This window comes from Coregonus clupeaformis, chromosome 14, assembly GCF_020615455.1.
Source record: "Coregonus clupeaformis isolate EN_2021a chromosome 14, ASM2061545v1, whole genome shotgun sequence".
Classification (NCBI taxonomy): Eukaryota; Metazoa; Chordata; class Actinopteri; order Salmoniformes; family Salmonidae; genus Coregonus; species Coregonus clupeaformis.
This window is the reverse complement of record NC_059205.1, coordinates 43,245,809-43,267,199: the sequence shown is the minus strand read 5'-3', so window position 1 is coordinate 43,267,199 and position 21,391 is coordinate 43,245,809. Positions and strand designations below refer to the sequence as shown.

The window sequence follows — 21,391 nt, the reverse complement described above, 5'->3', positions numbered from 1 at the left end:
CACCCACCATGGAGTCAGCAGGAGAGGAGCACATGCCTGGAGTTGTGGCACAGGTCCGGGAGCATTCGACGATGCTAGCCAGCTTGGGAGAAGCGATGGATCGGGTTCTCCAGGTCGTCCAACGCCTGGAGAGGAGAGAACCCGATCTGTCGGGACCAGCTGAGTGACCGGATCCAGCCACCCACACCCCAGCACCCAGAGGGATCCATATATCCCGACCACGGGATTTCGACGGGACAGCTGCTCTCTGCCAGAGATTCCTCCTACAACTGGAGCTATATTATTCGAACATCAGCCCGGCTCCATCGGAGCGGGAGAAGGTGTCCGCCCTCGTCTCCTGTCTCTCGAGGAAAGCCCTGGAGTGGGCCAACGCAGTTTAGAGTGAAGGAGGAGCTGCATTGGACAACTACAGGGAGTTCGCTCGCCTCTTCCGGGCAGTCTTCGACCACCCGCCCGAAGGTAGAGAGGCGGGCGAGCGGCTGGTCCACCTGAGGCAAGGCGTTCTTGCCATGGGCCGAATATGCCCAGAACTCTCTCCGCCACTCCTCCACTAACCTAACGCCATTCCAATGTATTTTAGGTTATCAGCCAGTTCTGGGACCATGGCATCAGAGCCAGACCGAGGCACCTGCGGTGGATGACTGGTTTCAGCACGCGGAGGAGACGTGGAACGCTGCTCACGTCCACCTCCAATGCACCGTGTGTCGCCAGAAGGCCAACGCTGACCGCCACCGCAGTGAGGCCCCGGTCTTTGTACCGGGTGATCGGGTCTGGCTCTCGACCCGGAATCTGCCCCTCCGACTGCCCTGTCGGAAGCTGAGCCCGCGGTTTGTGGGGCCGTTCAAAGTCCTGAGTAGAATAAACAAGGTTACTTGTAGGTTATTATTCCCTCCAGATTACTGTATTAACCCCTCGTTCCATGTGCGGGAGATCCCGCCGCCCCCTCTGGACATCGAGGGGGCCCTGGCGTACTCCGTCTGTTCCATCCTGGTTTCGAGGCCTTCAGTACCTCGTGGATTGGGAGAGGTACGGTCCGGAGGAGCGGTGCTGGGTCCCGGTGAGGGATATCCTCGATCCCTCCCTGTTGCGGGATTTCCACCGTCGCCATCCGGCTCGCCCTGCTCCGCGTCCTCCTGCTGAAGCTGCGCGTCAAGGGGGGGATATTGTCACGACTTCCCAGGCTGCCTCCTCTCCTTGTTCGGGCAGGCTTCGGCGTTCGTCGTCACCGGCCTTCTAGCCACTGCCGCGCCTCATCTCATCATTCCATTTGTTTTGTCTTGTTTATTACACACACCTGGTTCATATCCCCTCATCAGTACCTGTATAAGTGTTCCCTCTGCCCCCTTGTCTTTGTGTGTGATTGTTTACCGTGAGGATAGTGAAGCTTGGTGGAGCTCCTTGTATTTTGTATCACCAGGTTATTTTTCCCTGTGTGCCTTGTTGGTTCCAGTGCGCCTGTTTTGCGCACTGGACTGTTTTGACGCTTTACTGCGTAACTATGTATTCCAGAATAAATCCTGTTATTCTGTGATTTACCCTCCTGCGCCTGACTCCTTCAAATCACCCATCACAGCCAGTGCAGCAATAAATAGTACATAATATTCCCAGTTCAAAAACCCACCTTGCTCTGTCCGTATTGTCCGTACTGGTAGGAGGGGTGGTGTTCCACGGCGTAGGCTGGTGAGCTGTAGGTGGGTGGGCAGTAGGACTGGGAGCTGGGCATGGTGGGCATGCTGGTCAGGCCTGGCAGACCCTCCAGGCCCCGCTGGGAGCCGTGGCAGCTGGCCGCCATGCCAACCCCGGGCTCCAGCCCTCCGGTCAGGGGAGAGAGGGCAAAGTCACTCTGGTGGCTGGGCTGGTGGGGCACTCCTCCAGGGTTCAACAGCCCCATCACCTGGAGAGACAGAGGAGAGAATGGAATGGAGTGTGGTGTGATAGAGTAGAGTAGAATAAAAAAGAAAATGTAAAAGAAAATAATACTTTGTCTCATACAGATGATGCATAAATGAACACATAAGTACAGCCCTTACATGGCTTAATCCATTAATACAAACGCACACGTAATATGTAACTTCTTTACACGTAACACATACTTTTGCATAGATCATGCATACATGTCACTAGGACATATGCGTGAAAGTTCAATTTGAGCACTCATATCACGAGTTAGGGTATGTACAGAGTCACACAGTACAGATTGGAGATGCTGTGTCAGTGAAGACAAGAGGAGAGTTCAAGATGGAGGAAGAACAACAGGAATTGACTGCCGGTGAATTTACTACAGTAGTAAAGTTGTGTTACTAAACCCCACTGGGCCTAAAATAAATTCTGTCAGTTCACATCAGGAAAATGTCAGTCTCTAGAATCATTAAATGCATTTTCCAGGAATATATTTGTGAGAACATATTTAATTTCTGACTTTCTTTGAAGGCAGTCCTGTATGTAACACAAGGAAAATGTATAAAAAATATACATACGGTGAGGGAAAATAGTATTTGATCCCCTGCTGATTTTGTACGTTTGCCCACTGACAGACATGATCAGTCTATAATTTTAAAGGTAGGTTTATTTGAACAGTGAGAGAAAGAATAACAACAAAAAAATCCAGAAAAACGCATGTCACAAATGTTATAAATTGATTTGCATTTTAATGAGGGAAATAAGTATTTGACCCCTCTGCAAAACATTACTTAGTACTTGGTGGCAAAACCCTTGTTGGCAATCACAGAGGTCAGACGTTTCTTGTAGTTGGCCACCAGGTTTGCACACATCTCAGGAGGGATTTTGTTCCACTCCTCTTTGCAGATTTTCTCCAAGTCATTAAGGTTTCGAGGCTGACGTTTGGCAACTCGAACCTTCAGCTCCCTTCACAGATTTTCTATGGGATTAAGGTCTGGAGACTGGCTAGGCAACTCCAGGACCTTAATGTGCTTCTTCTTGAGCCACTCCTTTGATGCCTTGGCCGTGTGTTTTGGGTCATTGTCATGCTGGAATACCCATCCACGACCCATTTTCAATGCCCTGGCTGAGGGAAGGAGGTTCTCACCCAAGATTTGAAGGTACATGGCCCCGTCCATCATCCCTTTGATGCGGTGAAGTCGTCCCCTTAGCAGAAAAACACCCCCAAAGCATAATGTTTCCACCTCCATGTTTGACGGTGGGGATGGTGTTCTTGGGTCATAGGCAGCATTCCTCCTCCTCCAAACACGGCGAGTTGAGTTGATGCCAAAGAGCTCGATTTTGGTCTCATCTGACCACAACACTTTCACCCAGTTCTCCTCTGAATCATTCAGATGTTCATTGGCAAACTTCAGAAGGCCTTGTATATGTGCTTTCTTGAGCAGGGGGACCTTGCGGGCGCTGCAGGATTTCAGTCCTTCACAGCGTAGTGTGTTACCAATTGTTTTCTTGGTGACTATGGTCCCAGCTGCCTTGAGATCATTGACAAGATCCTATCGTGTAGTTCTGGGCTGATTCCTCACCGTTCTCATGATCATTGCAACTCCATGAGGTGAGATCTTGCATGGAGCCCCAGGCCGAGGGAGATGTACAGTTATTTTGTGTTTCTTCCATTTGCGAATAATCGCACCAACTGTTGTCACCTTCTCACCAAGCTGCTTGGCGATGGTCTTGTAGCCCATTCCAGCCTTGTGTAGGTCTACAATCTTGTCCCTGACATCCTTGGAGAGCTCTTTGGTCTTGGCCATGGTGGAGAGTTTGGAATCTGATTTATTGCTTCTGTGGACAGGTGTCTTTTATACAGGTAACAAGCTGAGATTAGGAGCATTCCCTTTAAGAGTGTGCTCCTAATCTCAGCTCGTTACCTGTATAAAAGACACCTGGGAGCCAAAAATCTTTCTGATTGAGAGGGGGTCAAATACTTATTTCCCTCATTAAAATGCAAATCAATTTATAACATTTTTGACATGCGTTTTTCTGGATTTTTTGGTTGTTATTCTGACTCTCACTGTTCTAATAAACCTACCATTAAAATTATAGACTGATCATTTCTTTGTCAGTGGGCAAACGTATAAAAATCAGCAGGGGATCAAATACTTTTTTCCCTCACTGTACATTCAACTTTACATAAACAAAACCATAAAATATATAAAAATCACGCTATGCTTTTATGAGACTTTATGAGGCAACTCTGCGTTACTTTTAATCCTACCCTGTGATGTCACAGAGAAGCATTTATTCTGATCTTTTTAACTACAGATCATAGAAACACAATTTTCACGTATGTAGACATTGGTTTGGTGCTGGAGATAATGAATATGAGGTTGAAAAGTGGCGGAGTTGCCCTTTAACATTTATACCTACTCTTCATTGGCTAACCAAATCATACCTATTGATTCCTATTTCCTGCTGATGATGACTATGTAACTTGGTGTAATGTAAATCAGGTAGTTAGCAGAATAATCTCCCCTCTTCCCTTCTCTCCTCTCCTCTATTCTCCTCTCCTATCTTCTCTCTATTCCTCTCTTTCTTCTCTCCTATCATCCTCTCTCCTCTTCTCCTCTCCCCTCCTGTCCTCTCCTGGTTGTGACCATAAGAGACACATTATACTGTGTTCACCCAGACACATGGTTCCTGTTACATCGTTTCCTAACTGACGGACGGACAGGGGAGCCTGCGTCGGTTAGGGACCGCACAGTTCCGTTTATCTTCCATGCTAGCTAGCCTTTTCCCCCAAGAATTACTCTGTGCAATTTTTACTGTATCCTATAGAATTGAATTGAAAAGGTTGTTCATGGAGCCTAATTGCTATGTTCAATTTACAGTTGGCCTACCATGAAACATAAAAATGACATAAAGATATGAAATGACATTCACAATACAAAACCTATGGTAAATAACTGTTTGATAGATGTTGTCATCAGTGTGTGCTAGATAAAACAGATGGTGTGTTTAACAGTATGGTATACTTTTATGAATGACCTTTTATGTGTTTGGACAGTTTAGTAAAGGAGAAAAACAGACCCATCCCTCTCTCCCTTTCACCCCACCCCCACCCCTCTCTCTCTTTTCCCTTCCTCCCTTCCTCTCTCTCCAGCTTTCTCATTTGATGCCCAAATTCACCGTGTCCTTGTGGGGCCAACAAGGAGAGGCCACAGGGTACGTGAGAACAAGGAGTATGATTCTTTGACACATTTCCAATAAGCGTGTGTGTATGTGTGTGTGGCACTTTTTGTTTCTGATGTCAGGGGTTAAGAGGTCTCCTTGGTGATACATCGTGAACAGCTGCATGAGAGTTTGCGTGAGAAGAGATGTCGTCAAAACAAGGGGAAAATAGGTGGAGTGAAAGGGGAATTAGAAAGAGGAGAGCGAGGAGAGCGAGGATAGAGAGAAGAGAGAGATAGGCAGGAGTGTGAGAGACAAAGGGAGACAGAAGAGAATGAAAGAGACCGATAGACAGAGAAAGTGCGAGAGAGAGAGAGAGAGAGAGAGAGAGAGAGAGAGAGAGAGAGAGAGAGAGAGAGAGAGAGAGAGAGAGAGAGAGAGAGAGAGAGAGAGAGAGAGAGAGAGAGAGAGAGAGAGAGAGAGAGACAATACTGTGAGAAAAAAAGAGAGTTTAAAAAGAGGCAGAGAAAATGTCAGAATGCTGAGCTAATGGTGAATGATTGAAGGATAATGGTGTTGCTTACCCACCTGGCAGCCACACACACAGACACACACAGACACACACACACAGTCTTGTGTACAACTAACTTTGTGGGGACACACAATTCAGTCCCATTCAAAATCCTATTTTCCCTAATTTTGTTTGTTTACTATTCTTGTGGGGGCTTCTGGTCTCCACAAGTATAGTTAAACACGTCCACACACACAAGGCCGGACAGCCACACACACACTATCTGTCTAAGGGTATGTAATTTACAGGAGTGCTGTCAGAGGAATCTAACCTAACGCGTCTGAGGAACATGCTCATGTGTGACTGACTACAAATGGGAAACATATGGAGGTCAACACACCCCATTCATCTCACAGTGTGTGTGTGTGTGTGTGTGTGTGTGTGTGTGTGTGTATGTGTGTGTGTGTGTGTGTGTGTGTGTGTGTGTGCGTGTGCGTGTGCGTGCGCGCGTGCGCGTGTGTGGGTTGAGGGTGAGAAAGTATACAGAAAGGTTTTTTTCTGGAAATGTTGACAGGCGTAGACAACAAAACCATATAGGTCTGAATGACATGTTGTGTTGTACTGCTGTCATGGGGAGAGTATTTAACACATGTCCTCAGAGCTGAGATTAGAGAAAGCATTAGAGGGAAGATAACTGTGTACAATCCCTTTGATAAGGCTACCTGATCCAAAAAATCTGTTTGTGTGTGTATGTGTGTGTGTATGTGTGTGTGCGTGCGTGTGTGTGTGCGTGCGTGCGTGCGTGCATGCATTTGTGTGTTTACATGTGTGCGTGTGTGATTGCCTGTGTGTGTCTGAGACTGTTTGTGTATGCGCGCACATATTTGTCTCAGCCAGTGTATGCCAGTGTGTGTATTTCTCCAGCCCTTCTGCTCTGTGATTGAAGCCCCGGCGGTGTCTCTGTTTTTCGGTGGTTCCGGGGATTAAGTCTCATCGGTGTGCAAAGCCTGACCGCTCGCTGCGCTGGTGAGAACGGATTCCTCTGGTATGCATCGGATCAGCTAGCCAGACGCCTGAGACCCCACGCCACAGGGAGCTAGCCCTCAGTATACTGGGGCAGGCTAGAATGGTCATATAGTTCCCTTTATGTTTTACTACCAACCAAAGCACTACCACTCAGGGCATAGGCCGAACTACTCATAGCATAGGGCTAACTCAGTGGCGACGTATTCATACACTACTGTTAAAGCACCATATAACCAAAGCGTAACATTCACAGAGCTACAAAAAACACCACAGGAACTGTTTTTCACTAACTAAAGCCCCAAATAACTCAGCACTGTTTAATGATCAGATAACCCAAAATAACAATATACTGTAACAATCCACAGTATCGAGCCTTTACTGTGTAGAGATTACAGAGCTTTGTTGGTAGGTCTAATTGTAAAGTTTTAGAGGTTTTCATCCACTCACTATTAATGTCATAAAATGTATTAATTTGCATTCCCTCTCTTGTATTAATTTAAAATCCTCACATAAATGCCATCCAGTCTGAAATGCAAATGAGCATATTCCAGTATACATAAAAAAGTGCAGATGAATACATTAATTAAAACAAATTAGTCAACAAAGTGAGTCATTTGCATAAATTACACACCGCATTACTAAGGGTTAGATTCCTTCATTGCAATCAATTAGCACACTGGAACGTACCATGATTGCAATTCCATATGGACACAAACATTCCAGAAGTGTGCGTTTGACTGTGTGCATTTGACTGTGTGTGTGTGTGTGTGTGTGTGTGTGTGTGTGCCAGTGGCTTGTATTCATGGATGCCAAGGGAAGCCAGGCTTCCCCCAAAAAACTACCAAGATATATAATATATAATAATTTATATTTAGTCTATGTTTCATAATGTTCCTTCAATTCGCAGGAGGCTGAATGTATCTCACCGGAGAAAGCATGTGAGCGAGAAAAACAGCGCCCCTCTGTGAATGGTCCTGGCGTAGCAAAAACAAGTGTCAGGGGTATTTGGTATTTCATTAGGATCCCCATTAGCTGTTGCGAAAGCAGAAGCTACTCTTCCTGGGGTCCACACAAAACATGAAACATGACATAATACTGAACATTCATAGACAAGAACAGCTCAAGGACAGAACTACATCAATTTAAAAATGGCACACGTAGCCTACATATCAATACATACACACAAACTATCTAGGTCAAATAGGGGAGAGGCATTGTGCTGTGAGGTGTTGCTTTATCTGTTTTTTGAAACCAAGTTTGCTGTTCATTTGAGTAATATGAGTTGGAAAGGAGTTCCAATTGCTCTCTATAATACTGTACACTTTGTTCTGGATTTGGGGACTGTGAAAAGACCCCTGATGGCATGTCTGGTGGGGTAAGTGTGTGTGTAAGTTGACTATGCAAACCATTTGGGATTTTCAGCACATTAATGTTTCTTATAAAAAGAAGAAGTGATGCAGTCAGGGAAGCCAGTTTGGATTTGGCTTCACACCAATCACATCAAACCAAAAGCCAAACGTCATTTACAGAAAAAACGTGAATTGTTGCATCTTGTTGTGGTGTTGTCCTCTGGTAGCTACCTAAAATTGTCCCTTTCCTAAATTAGCCATGGATGGAGATAGGGATTTGGACTTGTGGTTTTACTTAATTCTCCGTACTGGCCAATGATTATAACGGCAATTCTGATCCAATTATAAATTCATACATTGTGCCGCTTGTCTTAGAGCAGGGTTCTTCAATTCCGGTCCTGGAGGGCCGAAACACCTCTGTTTTTCATCCTCTCCTTCTAATCAGGGGCTAATTCAGACCTGGGACACCAGGTGAGTGCAATTAACTACCAGGTAGAAATAAAAAACAGAATTGTTTCGGCCCTCCAGGACCGGAATTGAAGAACCCTGTCTTAGAGGATGGAAATGCATTATGTAGCTAGATGTAGTAGGCTAATGTTAACTAGCTGGCTCATCGTTGCCCATGAAAGGAAGTTAGGCTAGCGAGCAAGCATTTTAGCCAGGTAGCCTAGGACAACGTGTACTGTATGACAGTCATAGACCGTTTCAGCAACATTAAAGAGAGGAGGAGGAGGGCATTGCCGTTTCTCTAAAAGTAGTGTGAGTCAACATGTTTCTTCTACTTACAAGCACGCACGCACGCACACACATAAATCAGTGCCATGGACAGCCACATCATATTTAGCTTACGTTGATTGGACTAAATTGTTTTTGGTATCTTTTAGTTGTCACTGTATTAGACTAAGCATAGGTGATTTGATGATGTTGAAATGTTGAAATTGAAATGGTGCTGGAATAGTGGAGGCAGCTCCTGTTTTCTTTGCGAATTGCGGTAACTCTCCATGGTTCAAAATCAATCGTTTTTGAGTAGTCCGAAAATGTCGGAAACATTAACTTGCTGTAGGTCATGTAACTGTTTGTTACATGCAATATGCTTTGTGGACTTCACTGGAGGTTGCTCTCCAGTTTTATGATGAAACACAGGTGTGATTGAATTTATTCTGCCACTGTGTCTTCTTATTGTCTCGGCCTTTAGGCCTATATATCACGGTGGCAAGGCATATGAACAAAAAGGTTATAGACCAAACAACGCAATTATACACATAGGTTGTTAATATGGCAATTTTCTCCTGGCTTGGCTTCCCCAGTGATTTTACCCACACACCTCTACTGCTGTGTGCTTGCACATGCATGCGTGCGTGTCTCCCTATGCAAGCTAAGATGGCCACTCTCTCTAAGGAAAGCCCAGTCCGTCTCAGGGAGGCTTATGGTGAAAACAGCTACGAGAGAGAAGCACCTTTGGCCTCCAAGCAGAGTAAAAGTAATCTAATGGATTTGGCCTCCTAGTAGAGAAGAAAGCATCTACTGTGTGTGAAGTCTACTCCAATCACAGCTAACCATACATGGAATAGTGTTTACCAAGTGGTGGCTTGTGGCTACTTAGCACTAGGTTGTGGAGGAACCAATGTAGTTGGGTTAATGCTGTTCACATGTTATAGACAATTATCATCCATTTCCCAAATGGTTTCACAGATCACCAGGTTGTCATTGCTGATGAAAATGACAAGCAAACACACACACACCCTCAGGGTTCCCCTTGTCATAGAAATAGAGGAAGATGTGCCTGAAGCGTTTGTGTTTATCTCCACTAAGCAGGACACTGATGGGAGGCCTGCGAACCTCTCTCTGTCATGAGGCGAGGACCCAGCATGCATTGCATGGGGCCTGGCCATCCTTTGTGGCAGTTAAAAGCTTGTTTTCCACCTGTTAGGACGGCCCCCTCGCCGCGTACAGAACCCGCCATGGACACTGATGACTGTGTAAATCGGCCATAATTGTCTTTTCAGTTTTCATTTGTGTCATCTTCTGTCTGCCACTCTTCCTCTCGCTCTATCATCCTCTCTCACACTCCCTCCATCTTCTATTGTCTCCTATCTCCTATGTTACTGATAGTCTATAGACTTACCTTCTGAATATTATGTAAAACCAACCGCTAAACAGGGTTTTTCCATTCCAATGGTATAAAACCTATACTAAATGTATTATTGAAACTATGGAATCCACATGTTGCAGAGAGGAACATAGGCAAGCACTTCTGTGTGCGCTGCTAGCTAAACGTATGAACACATGACAGTAAGTCTCTTTGGATAATAGAGTCTGCTGCTAAATGTCATATATTATTATTATATTAGCTACAGTCGTGACTGTGAACAGTGGACTGACCTGTGGTGAGAGGCCATTGCTGATGCTGGGGTTGACTGTGTTGGAGTGGCCGGGCGGCACAAAGCTTTCCGAGTAGCCGGAGAAGCCATGGCGTCCAGAAGACAGGCAGTAGCCCGAACTACCATCCTGGGCCCCCGCTGAGGAGCCGAGCCCACCCTGGTGCACCGAGGTGGGGGGGAGGGGCTGAGGCCTGAGGACCGTACTGGGCTGCTCTGCCACTGCTGGGAGAGAACGATATATATATATATATATATATAGAGAGAGAGAGAGAGAGAGAGAGAGAGAGAGAGAGAGAGAGAGAGAGAGAGAGAGAGAGAGAGAGAGAGAGAGAGAGAGAGAGAGAGAGAGAGAGAGAGAGAGAGAGAGAGAGAGAGGGAGAGGGAGAGGGAGAGGGAGAGGGAGAGGGAGAGGGAGAGGGAGAGGGAGAGGGAGAGGGAGAGGGAGAGGGAGAGGGAGAGGGAGAGGGAGAGGAGAGATAGATAGATAGATAGATAGATAGATAGATAGATAGATAGATAGATAGATAGATAGATAGATAGATAGATAGATAGATAGATGGAATGGATTAATGCTAGGCTATTGATTTTGAGTCAAAAACATCAAGTCATGGACTGTTCTCTCTGCTACCGCACGGCAAGTTGTAGCGATGCACCAAGTCTGGAATCAACAGGACTGTGAACAGATTAACCCTCCCGTTGTCCTAGGGTCAAAATGACCCGCCACTGTGTTGAACCAACTTTATTTAATTTTTATATTTTTTGGATCATATGTGAGAAGGAGGCAGTGATACTTTCTTTAAAGTCTCACTGCCTCCTTCTCACAAATGATCCCAAAAATATAAAAATTAAATAAAGTTGGTTCAACACAGTGGCGGGTCATTTTGACCCTAGGACAACGGGGGGGTTAACCCCAATCCATAAGACTGCTAAATAGTTAACCAAATAGCTGCCCGGACTATCTGCATTCACCCTTTTTGCACTAACTCTTTTGACTCATCACATATGCTACTACTACTGTTTATTATCGATCCTGTTGCCACTTTATCCCTACCTATATGTACATATATACCTCAATTACCTTGTACCCCTGCACATCTACTCGGTACTGGTACCCTGTGTATATAGCCAAGTTATCGTTACGCATTGTGTATTTATTCCAGTTACCATTTATTTTTATTTTATTATTATTATCTCTGCATTGTTGGGAAGGGCCCGTAAGTAAGCATTTCACTGTTAGTCTACACCTGTTGTTTACGAAGCATGTGACAAATAACATTTCCACTACAAGACCATGGTGCTTGCCTACGGAGCAGCAAGAGCAACTGCCCCTCCCTACCTTCAGGCTATGTTCAAACCCTACACCCCAACCCGAGAACTCTGTTCTGCCACCTCTGGTCTCTTGGCACCCCCACCCCTACGTGAATGCACTAACTGTAAGTTGCTCTGGATAAGAGCGCCTGCTAAATGACTAAAATGTAAATGTAAAATTTGATTTGTAGATGAGCTTTGGTGTGCACATATAAAACAAGATCATAGAAAGAAATAGAAGGTGAAGTTGTGCTCACTTTGTGATATGGAGGTGGGAGGGTAGGGGCTGTCTGACAGCTGATAGGGCTGCAAACTCGACATGGCAGAAGGAGGGAAACCGCCAGGGATCAGGTGATTAAATGCCATCAGCTGATTGGCTCCTGCCTGTTTCCTCCACCTGGCTCTCCTGTTGCTGAACCACACCTAAAAAAATTAAATATGTATTATTGTGAAAAATAGAAAATATTGTGTGTGTGCGTGCGTGCGTGCGTGCGTGTGTGTATGTGTATGGGCATGCTTACGTGTTTATTTATTGTGTGTGAATTTAAACGTGTGTGTGTGTGTGTGTGTGTGTGTGTGTGTGTGTGTGTGTGTGTGTGTGTGTGTGTGTGCGTGTGTGTGCGTGCGAATAGGCATGCCTATGTGAAAGTGTTCATTGTGTGTGTATGTGTATTTGCGCTGTAGCCTCAAGCAGAACAGACATAGAGATACAGTATGAACATCTGGAGCCCAGTGAAACCACAGTGACATCACCTCTTTGTCTAACTCAGTCATGGGTTTACATAGAGACTAGTCTAAATTAAGCACATAAACCAATGAAATCACTTTATCTATCTTAATAAAGACTTTCTAATTCAGGCTTCTATTTTAGTTTATTTGTATGGATATTTTTTACAAAACAGGTCAAAAAAGGAAACTCTCATAACTGAAGACACAGTAGGGCCCTGTGTGTGTGTGTGTGTGTGTGTGTGTGTGTGCGTGTGTGTACAGCTGACTCATGTGACTGATGTCTGGAGGGGGTGTATGGGACTGTGGACAAAGACCTCCATAATGTGTGTGTGTGTGTGTGTGCGTGCGTGCGTCTGAGCATGTATGCATGCCTGCCTGTCCATGTGTGTGTGTACTGTATATGCTTGCCCATGTTTGTGTACTTGTGTACTTGTGTGTGAGTGTGTGTGTGTGTGTGTGTGTGTTTTTTCTTCACTAACCTGTACTCTGGCCTCTGTGAGTTTGGCCCTCTGAGCTAGCTCTTCTCTGGTGTATATATCTGGGTAGTGCGTTCGTTCAAAGGCTCTCTCCAGCTCCTCCAGCTGCTCGGCTGAGAAGGTGGTCCTACTGCGACGCTGTTTCCTCTTCAGTGGCAGGCCAGGCTCCGAGTCCACATCCGACCCCTCGTCTGAGTGGCTGGCTGCAAACACGCAACACATAATGGTTATTCTGATTTGCCGGTTGGAAAAACTAATGAGGAAAGCTGTTATTTTCAATGGAAGAAGGGAACAACAAAATGTCCTAAGATTTGGAATCTAAAGTAAACGCACTTCTATAAGCGAGATACACAGAAGCAAAAGGTGTCAAAGATTTGGGATAAATCCTGCAATGTAATGTAATGACTAAGGCCCAGAGTTTTTCCTGGGCAGCTCCTGTGGTCAGGGAATAACATATCTAGTTCTCCCCCCACTATGACTAGGAGCTTAGGGCTTTCACAGGGTAAGATCACTTTAAATATATCCTGAACACCCCTTTTTAACTCCCCACAGGCACCAGTGGATCATAAGATGATCAAAAGAGAGCCCAGTGAGACGAGTAGTCTGCTTAAACATGGATTAAAGGAGTTGTATCCCTGTAGGGCAAAGAAGGATATCCCCTAGGCCTCTAGTCTCATTCATGCTGGGCGCACTGTGGAGATAGCATTCTATAGAGGAAGGCAAGCAGGGAGACAGGCGCCTATCACCAGGCAGGTGCTGCCTAATCTGCCAACATAAGTGACAGGGGTGCCATTTTGGATGAAAAATGTATCCCAGATTGTGGCTTTAATCTGTTTGCTCAGTTAAGGGCTGCTGGACAGAGGGACAGAAGAATATAGAGAGCGACAGACAGACAGAGGGATATAGAGAGACAGACAGACAGACAGACAGACAGACAGACAGACAGACAGACAGACAGACAGACAGACAGACAGACAGACAGACAGAGGATCTTTAAGGCCTAATTCAGCAGAAGAGTGGTGAATGCATGATGCTGAGAGACTGAACGACTAAAGCAGCGTATGGGGGAGGCTAGCCGTCTATTAAATAATGATTTGGCTCCTCAAACTAGCGTGACAGCCACCCATTGTCCGCCATTACGTGTATGCAATGCCCTCGACACACACACACACACACACACACAAAATGTATACACACACACACCCACACATGCATCTGCTATGTCTAGGACCTCTGATTTCACGCGTTGCCTTTTCTCTATAACAATGTTTCCAACGCAGATGGCTACAGATAGAAAGGGTTAAACTCCACTCCCTTGAGCTCCTTGCCTGAGAGCGTCTAATCATGAAGTCAGACAGAAGGTAGGACAGAGCTTTAAATAGGACCTCTGTGAGCCACTGAGTCTGTGCTCCTAAAAGCTGAGGCAAATAAAGTTATATTCTAGTGATAGTATTTCCCATATTATTTCCACTGCATGTCTCTCAGTGAGGCATCATAGAGGAGGAAAGAGAGAGAGAGAAGTGTAGAGAGAGGTTAATGGAGGTAACCTCTCCTCCTTTCTTCTTCTCTCCTCTCCTTTCCCCTCCTCCTCCCTCTCTCCTTTCCTCTCTCCTTCCTCTCTCCTTTCCTCTGCAGATTTAGGAGGTTTAATTAAAAAAAGAGCCAGGCAGGCGAGCGGGGCTCCCGCCTCTCCTGTCTCCTCAGCGCCGGCCCCTGGAGCCGAGCAGGAAATGCTTGTGCTGGTTGCCAGTGAAAGCCCGTCCAGGCATTACACAGTGATTTGAGCTCTAGGATTTCTGCTCCGGCTCTGGAACGCCAAAACCAAGATTCCGACACCGGGAAGAGCTCTTTAATAGATTCGGACCAGGGGTACCGGACAGAGCACTGAGAGCAGAGAGACTCATGGGAGAGTTGTTGGACGTGAAGAGTAAATATCCATCATGGCAGACAGTTTTGAGCCGTGATTTGGAATACTGGTCTGGCTGGGATGTTTGTGGTACTTTGGCAGCAGTGGTGAGGAGAGGCATGGAACACAGCATGAAGCCTAACTGAAAAACTGATCAAGTATAGTAAACTTAAAAACGATAAACTACTATTTTGGATACTACCACTTAATCTCAAATTCTGCCCCAAAATGATTATGTCCCAAAAGCCACTGGACTTGTTATTCAAATAATTCACAAAACAAGACAAGGATTAATCAAGAGATAAAGATTAAACAAACCAACAAACTTTACAGTCATTACCATTTAAAGGAGAGAAGAGAGAGAGAGAAAATGAGAGAGAGAGAGAGATAGAGCTGAAAATGAGACTCTCAACGACAGAGCGAGAGCTCATAAAGCTCCCCAGCGGCACTGTATCGTGTTAGCTGCAGGGTGGGGGCGGAGCATTCCTCTTTTACTCACTTTCTTTCTCTCTCTCTCTCTCTCTCTCTCTCTCTGTCTCTTTTTCCTCGCTCCCTGTTTTTATTATTAGCAACTGCCGCGAAAACACTACATCACGGCCACTCCGTTAATGGCAAATGACAGTAACTTTTGTCATCCTCCAGACCTTTTTTTCTCTCTTTCTCTCCCTCTCTTTCTCTCTCTTTGGGAGTGATGTGGCCTGGGTTCCTTTGTATGGCGGAGGGGAGAGGCCTGGCAGGGCTCTATTGGGTCAATTTCCACGCTCCATCTGTAGGATCCATCAGGGCTGCCCAGGCCTGCATTCAGGGCCCTGTCACCTGCCCGGCAGGGGATTGGGGGGCTGGGGTAGCAGAGGGGGGTGAGGGGGATGGTGGGAGCACAAAGAGGGCGGAGAGGGGCCACTGGGGGCTGTGGAGGGACACAGCAGGGGAGCGCCCCCCAATCCCACCTTCCACCTAAACCCAGAGGGGCATGGGGATTGGAGGAGGCATGGGGGTTGAGTGGTTGAGAGAGGGGGTAACTGAGAGGGGAGCTGAATGCACCTGGAGAACAGTGTGTGTGGGCAGGGGTTCGGGGGTGCTATGGAGGGAACGAGGATGGCAGGACGGGAGGGAGTAAAATTGGGCATGCTCTCTACTCCCTGCTCTGTGCCGTTCATTCTTAAAACTGTCCCTTCCATCACTAACCTTCCCTCTTTCTCCTAACTCACACTCTCTCTACATCCCCCCTCTCGCAACAACAACATTTGAGTATAAGAAGACCAACCACGTTCCAACGGCGTGGAGGATCGAGACGAGAGGGGAACGCAGGCACAGGAACCCGGAGCAACAGGGTTCCCACACATTCCCGTCAACAAACGGGAGAAGAGGATATTAAACACACAAAGGGAGGCCTCGACCTCCTCACTTAAACACCCAAATCAAATGTTACGCTGAAGCTAAAGCGCCAGGGTGCTGAGAATTCGAAATACTCAACAGTTTGGCAGTGTCTCTGACCACAATCTAAATGGGAAGATAGATTATTATCCCTAGGGGTAAATTGGTTTTGCTGCAGAATTACCCACTAAAATAGACATTTAAACAAAGCAGGACAAGGCCAGTAGATAAAGGACACAATGCATAAGGGTGGCAGGGTGCCACAGTAAGGATAGATAGAGAGATTTTAAACAGGTAGTTTGTGTTAGACAGTGCTTGTCTCAAACTATTACAGACATTTATGTGCTGTTCACACAGAAAGCAGCTCTAACACACACGCACGCACACACACCGATTTACAGAGGGAACACACACAAAAAAGCACACACACAAACCTGAGCTAAACTAAATGCTTTATCGATCCAGGGAGCAGACAGGCAGGGCACATACACACACACAGACGTGAACCGTCAAACTGTCCCTGTCCATTAATATCACCTGCAGTAGAACTGTATTTAACAATAGAGGAAAACCTCCACACAGGCCAGACCTCAAATAGGGACTGGCTTTGTTGACTGTGTAGAGTGCAGTGGCCAAGACAAGAGTCACCCTGGCAAGCACTCAACTCTCCACCCTACTCTGAGACATTAATATGAGGAGACACATCACTCACACACATAGTGACTGACACACACACACACACACACACACACACACACACAGAGAGAGAGAGAGTCGTCAATACACACACATACAGAGAGAGTCGGCAATACACACACACACGAACACACACACACACACAGAGAATCGCCAATACACATAGACACACACACACACACGCACAGAGTCGCCAATACACACACACCCTAAAATACAACCCGTGAACTCTCTGGTTTTGCAATCTCAGCATAAAGACGTAGAAAGAGAGAGATTAATAAAAAAAGAGAGAAGCCTAAAGAGAGAGAAAGGGTTTAGAGAGAGGGCCATATGGGGTCGTTTATGACAGGAACGGTCGTAGAGGCAGGCAGCCCTTCCTCTAGGGGTTCTTACTATAGAGGGTAATTGAGCTGCTGACATGTGTTCCTCTGCACCCAAAACAAAAGGCAAAAGAAGCAAATTAACTAGTTATTTGCCCAGGGAAGTAGATCTGGCCCTTTCAGAGAGCAGGACTCACTGGCCTACTCAATGAATAAAACAGTACATAATCGCCATGGAGGCGTGACAGGGAAATGCTAGGGCTAGACCCAGCAGATGCACGCAGGGTATAATGGTTAACTGAGCGCTTATGACCCCAGCTGGAGTTAACAGTGTGGGTAGAAAGGGGGGAGAAAGAGGAGAGGATGGGGAGGAAGAGCGGAGTGGGGCCTGGCTCTCACTTGACTTGCTAAGGAGCCCCCAGGAGTCTGTGGCAGCTGCCTGGGAATGAGGAAGGGAGGTAGGAGGGATAGAGCGATGGAGGGAGGGAGGGATAGAGCGATGGAGGGAGAGAGAGAGAGAGAGAGAGAGAGAGAGAGAGAGAGAGAGAGAGAGAGAGAGAGAGAGAGAGAGATGTGGGATGCTAGACAAGGAGAGATTGGGTTGACCTATATGGGGGAGTGTGGGGGAAAGAGAGTGAGAGGGGAAGAGAGAGGAGGGGGGAGAGAGAGAGAGAAAAGTGGAAGACAATGATAGACAGGGAGTGATGGGAGAGCTGGCTGCAGAGATCACACACAAAGAGAGTCAGTGATATGACATTAAAAATATGTATCACTCTCTAATATAGCTGAAGTGACAAAAAGCCCCAAACGGCCCTGTGCAGGGCATTATGTAGACCCAGTGTGGGGCATCTTATTATTTAGTTCCAGTGGGGTGGAGTGAGGTGACAGTTTCACGGTGGCATTCATTGCCACCCCCAGAGAAGGGACAAAGCAGCGGCACAGCACCCATGCAGGGCCACATGAACAGGCCAGTCTGCCACACGCTCTCCCCAAATACTGACCCACCCCGGCCCAGCCGCCCAAGCCACCCGCTCCGCAGGTGCATAATCAGCCTAGTGGGCCTACTCTCACAGTTTCACACCAAGCAATCACCATCATCATTCCAATTCACTTTTAATGTTACACATCCATGCAGGATTTCCATGTAATATAGGATGTCTATGTAATATGTTCTATAGTCCAGAGGAACGGAACGAGAGTCCATTAGCTGTCATGTTGAACTAAACATTATTCTAACCCTCTCTTCCTGAGGAGGAGATAGTTTTAACAGGCAGTGACCCCGAGTCACCCTCTGACCCTGCCCAAACCACACTCCCATGTACTGCCGGAGAGGGGAGGGGGACAGGAGAGGGGTGGAGGGGGGCTACTTACCCCTTTTCAGCCCAACATCACCTCTCCACAAAACATCATAGGCAGTGAACGGCCAGAGTTCAACCACCGTCACATTCCTCGGTTTCTCTTCTTTTCCATAACAGTGTGTCTTTCTTTCTGTTTCTCCCTTTACTGGTTAGTCTGTCTGTCTGTCTGATTTTTCTGAGCTTCTCTCACAGAAGTGAGAGATTGTTCTAGTCTTAGACAGTTGAGATGTACGAATACTGATGCAAAAACAACTGCAGATAATTTGTTTCAGTGAGAAAACAGCTAAAAAGAGCGACGAAATTACTCTATCATGTCCCTTCCCTTCTACGCTGAACTAAACTGCTATAAAAAAAAAAAAAAGCCAGGCTAAACAAAGTTAAGTGATTGACAACGCTGTCTGGCTTTACTCAATTAACTATCTCATTGTGTCCAAACCTTTTTTGCAAGGAGTCCCTTTGCCCCTCGGCCCCCCGACTCCATTCTCTCCCAACTCCTTTATCCTCAACCATCACAGAGTTTTGCTTGGCTAATACTTCCAAGGAAATAGAGAGCTCTTTTTATACAGGGACTCCTCTCCTTGACCTTCTATTGGGCGCTCTACTCTTCTCTCTTCTTCTCTCTTTCTCTTTCAGCCACTTCAAACTGTCTCTCGGGGCAGTGGGGAGAATGTGACGGAGTCCATCAGCGACGAGGGGCAGGTCCAGGGCAGGACCCCGCTACCTCACTTCAAAGTTGCCCTGCATTCATTAATTGTCCTTTGAATTATATCATGCCGATCACAATGCGGGTGCCAGTGGAGAAAGAAGCTTTAATGAAGCATAGAGCCATTCACTTGCAGATAAGCCAGTCTTGAGAGTGATGCTGTGACGTAGGCTAAAGTAAATGTGCTGTGTATAGCTAGGTGCTGTGTATAGCTAGGTGCTGTGTATAGCTAGGTGCTGTGTATAGCTAGGTGCTGTGTATAGCTAGGGTGAGAGGAATAAATAGGGAAGGAAATAGGGAGGGGGATGCTTTTGAATGATGCGCTAACTGATACAATCTGTTTCCACTAGCATCGCTACATTCTCAAAAAATTGTTTGCAAGAAACGACAACACACTAAAGAAGTAAAAAATTAACTACAACTTTTTACAAAACTATCACTAACTTTATCCATGAAAACAAGGAAATTCATCCAAGGGGAAAAGTTGATAGAAAAACACATAAATAAATAATAAATATGTGACTATCAAGCTGTCTCTTTGTTTGACTACTTGTGGTGACACCTCAGGCAGGTCACCCGTGATATAAGTCAGTATTCGACGTCCATCCATGTCTGAGGAGGTCGGGAGATTACGTGGAAACCGGCCACTAGGGGCAACAGTGAGCGCTGTTACCTTCAAGTAGGTTTCGGATTTGCTAGGCCATTGTGGACGGGGATGGTGGATAGGAATCAGCATAAGCATCTGCCTCTAATTCCAAATGTTGCATGTTCGAATCCAGCAATAGAAAGTTGTTTTGATATTTTTGTTTTAAGCCTATCCCAAACCTTAACCCTTACCTTAAACATTCAGAGTTCATGCCTAACCTTAAGAATTATGAGTTAATGCCTAAACTTAACCTTAAACACTTTTGGAACAACTTCAAAATTGGACATTTGAGAAACATGGATGAACGTCTAATTCTGATATGAGACTGTGAGAGTTTGTAGGACACCTAACACCAAATTCCCTAGGATACATCCACTATTAATCTATCAGTGTGGATAAAAACTCTCAGCCCTGGAATTAATTCTGATCCCTCTATCCAACATCAATCTCCTAGAAACAGTTGCTATATTCCAGGTATTGTGGATTTGGATTTCTGGTTTGGCATTTTGTTACAGTACAGTTCCACTGGCCAAGTTCAGTTGAGTTTACATAAGTAGTAATAACCCAGGCAGGGAGACAGCCATGGATCGCACACAGAGTCAAGACCCAGCTATTTTTCTACTCTAGGATTTCTCTATTGCTCTGCCTGGAGGCAAAGATGGAAAGTAGCCTGTAGAAAACATTCCATTGGTCGCAATGAGGCTTTCGTTTGTTGTGACTGGAGACAGTCTCCCATCTCTCTCTCCATCTCTCTCAATCCCCTGCTTAATTCACTAAGACAGCGTAAAAACGCATGGACCACTGTCGAATACACAACGTTATAGAAATATAGAAAATCAATGTCGATCTTCCCTGATGGTTTCACCCGTTCTATCTGAGGGGGTATCGGTGTGTTCCTGACCTGCGCTGGTACTAGGCTATTACTGACTGACTGTGTGATAGACATGGGTCTAATGACATTTCTAAATGCCCTGGGAGAATAGGCATTATGAAACATTCTAATTGGTTTATACGGTTTGTGTATATACACTCAGACAAATCATAGGAGTCATTGATATGATTAAGCTTCAACCGAATGTTTGCAGAGTATGCATATTACGGTGTATGCATGCTATGTTTATAAATGTCTCACTTTCTCCCTCTACTCTCGCTTTCTCTCTCTCCCTGTATCTCTCTTCTCTATATATTATCTCTGTCTGTCTCTTTTCTCTCTCTCCCTGTATCTCTCTTCTCTATCTATTCTCTCTGTCTGTCTCTTTTCTCTCTCTCTCTCTCTCTCTACTCTCTCTTAGTCCATGCCAAAGTAGTGGGGAGCCATTTTCCCCACTTTATTTACACAAACAAAGTCCTACTCATTTTCTTTGACAAAAGCAGCTAAATCTTATGTTTTCTCAGCACTTGATTCCTCCTGTCCCCTGGCTATTTGCCTGCCCTAGGACAATGGAGACAGGAGAATAGGAGCAGATTGTTGGAATGTGCCTCAATGAAACCAATTATTACATGTTGACTGCGTTCACCATGGCAGATTTGAAAGAACTGGGCTT

At 45.9% G+C, this 21,391-nt stretch overlaps 1 protein-coding gene across 3 annotated transcripts in view; it reads right to left on the bottom strand.

Moving 5' to 3' along the window:
• The window catches only part of LOC121580863 (paired box protein Pax-3-like), a 32,351-nt gene that overhangs the window by 4,188 nt on the left and 6,772 nt on the right, over positions 1–21,391 (bottom strand). For 2 of the 3 annotated variants that reach the window (XM_041895974.2, XM_041895976.2), the window contains exons 5-8: positions 12,848–13,047; positions 11,897–12,062; positions 10,333–10,553; positions 1,622–1,894 (exon numbers count right to left, since the gene is read on the bottom strand). In XM_041895974.2, coding sequence (XP_041751908.1) covers positions 1,622–1,894; positions 10,333–10,553; positions 11,897–12,062; positions 12,848–13,047 — 860 coding nt within the window. The remainder of the gene's footprint in view (positions 1–1,621; positions 1,895–10,332; positions 10,554–11,896; positions 12,063–12,847; positions 13,048–21,391) is intronic. The other variant, XM_041895975.2, reaches the window with a different exon arrangement.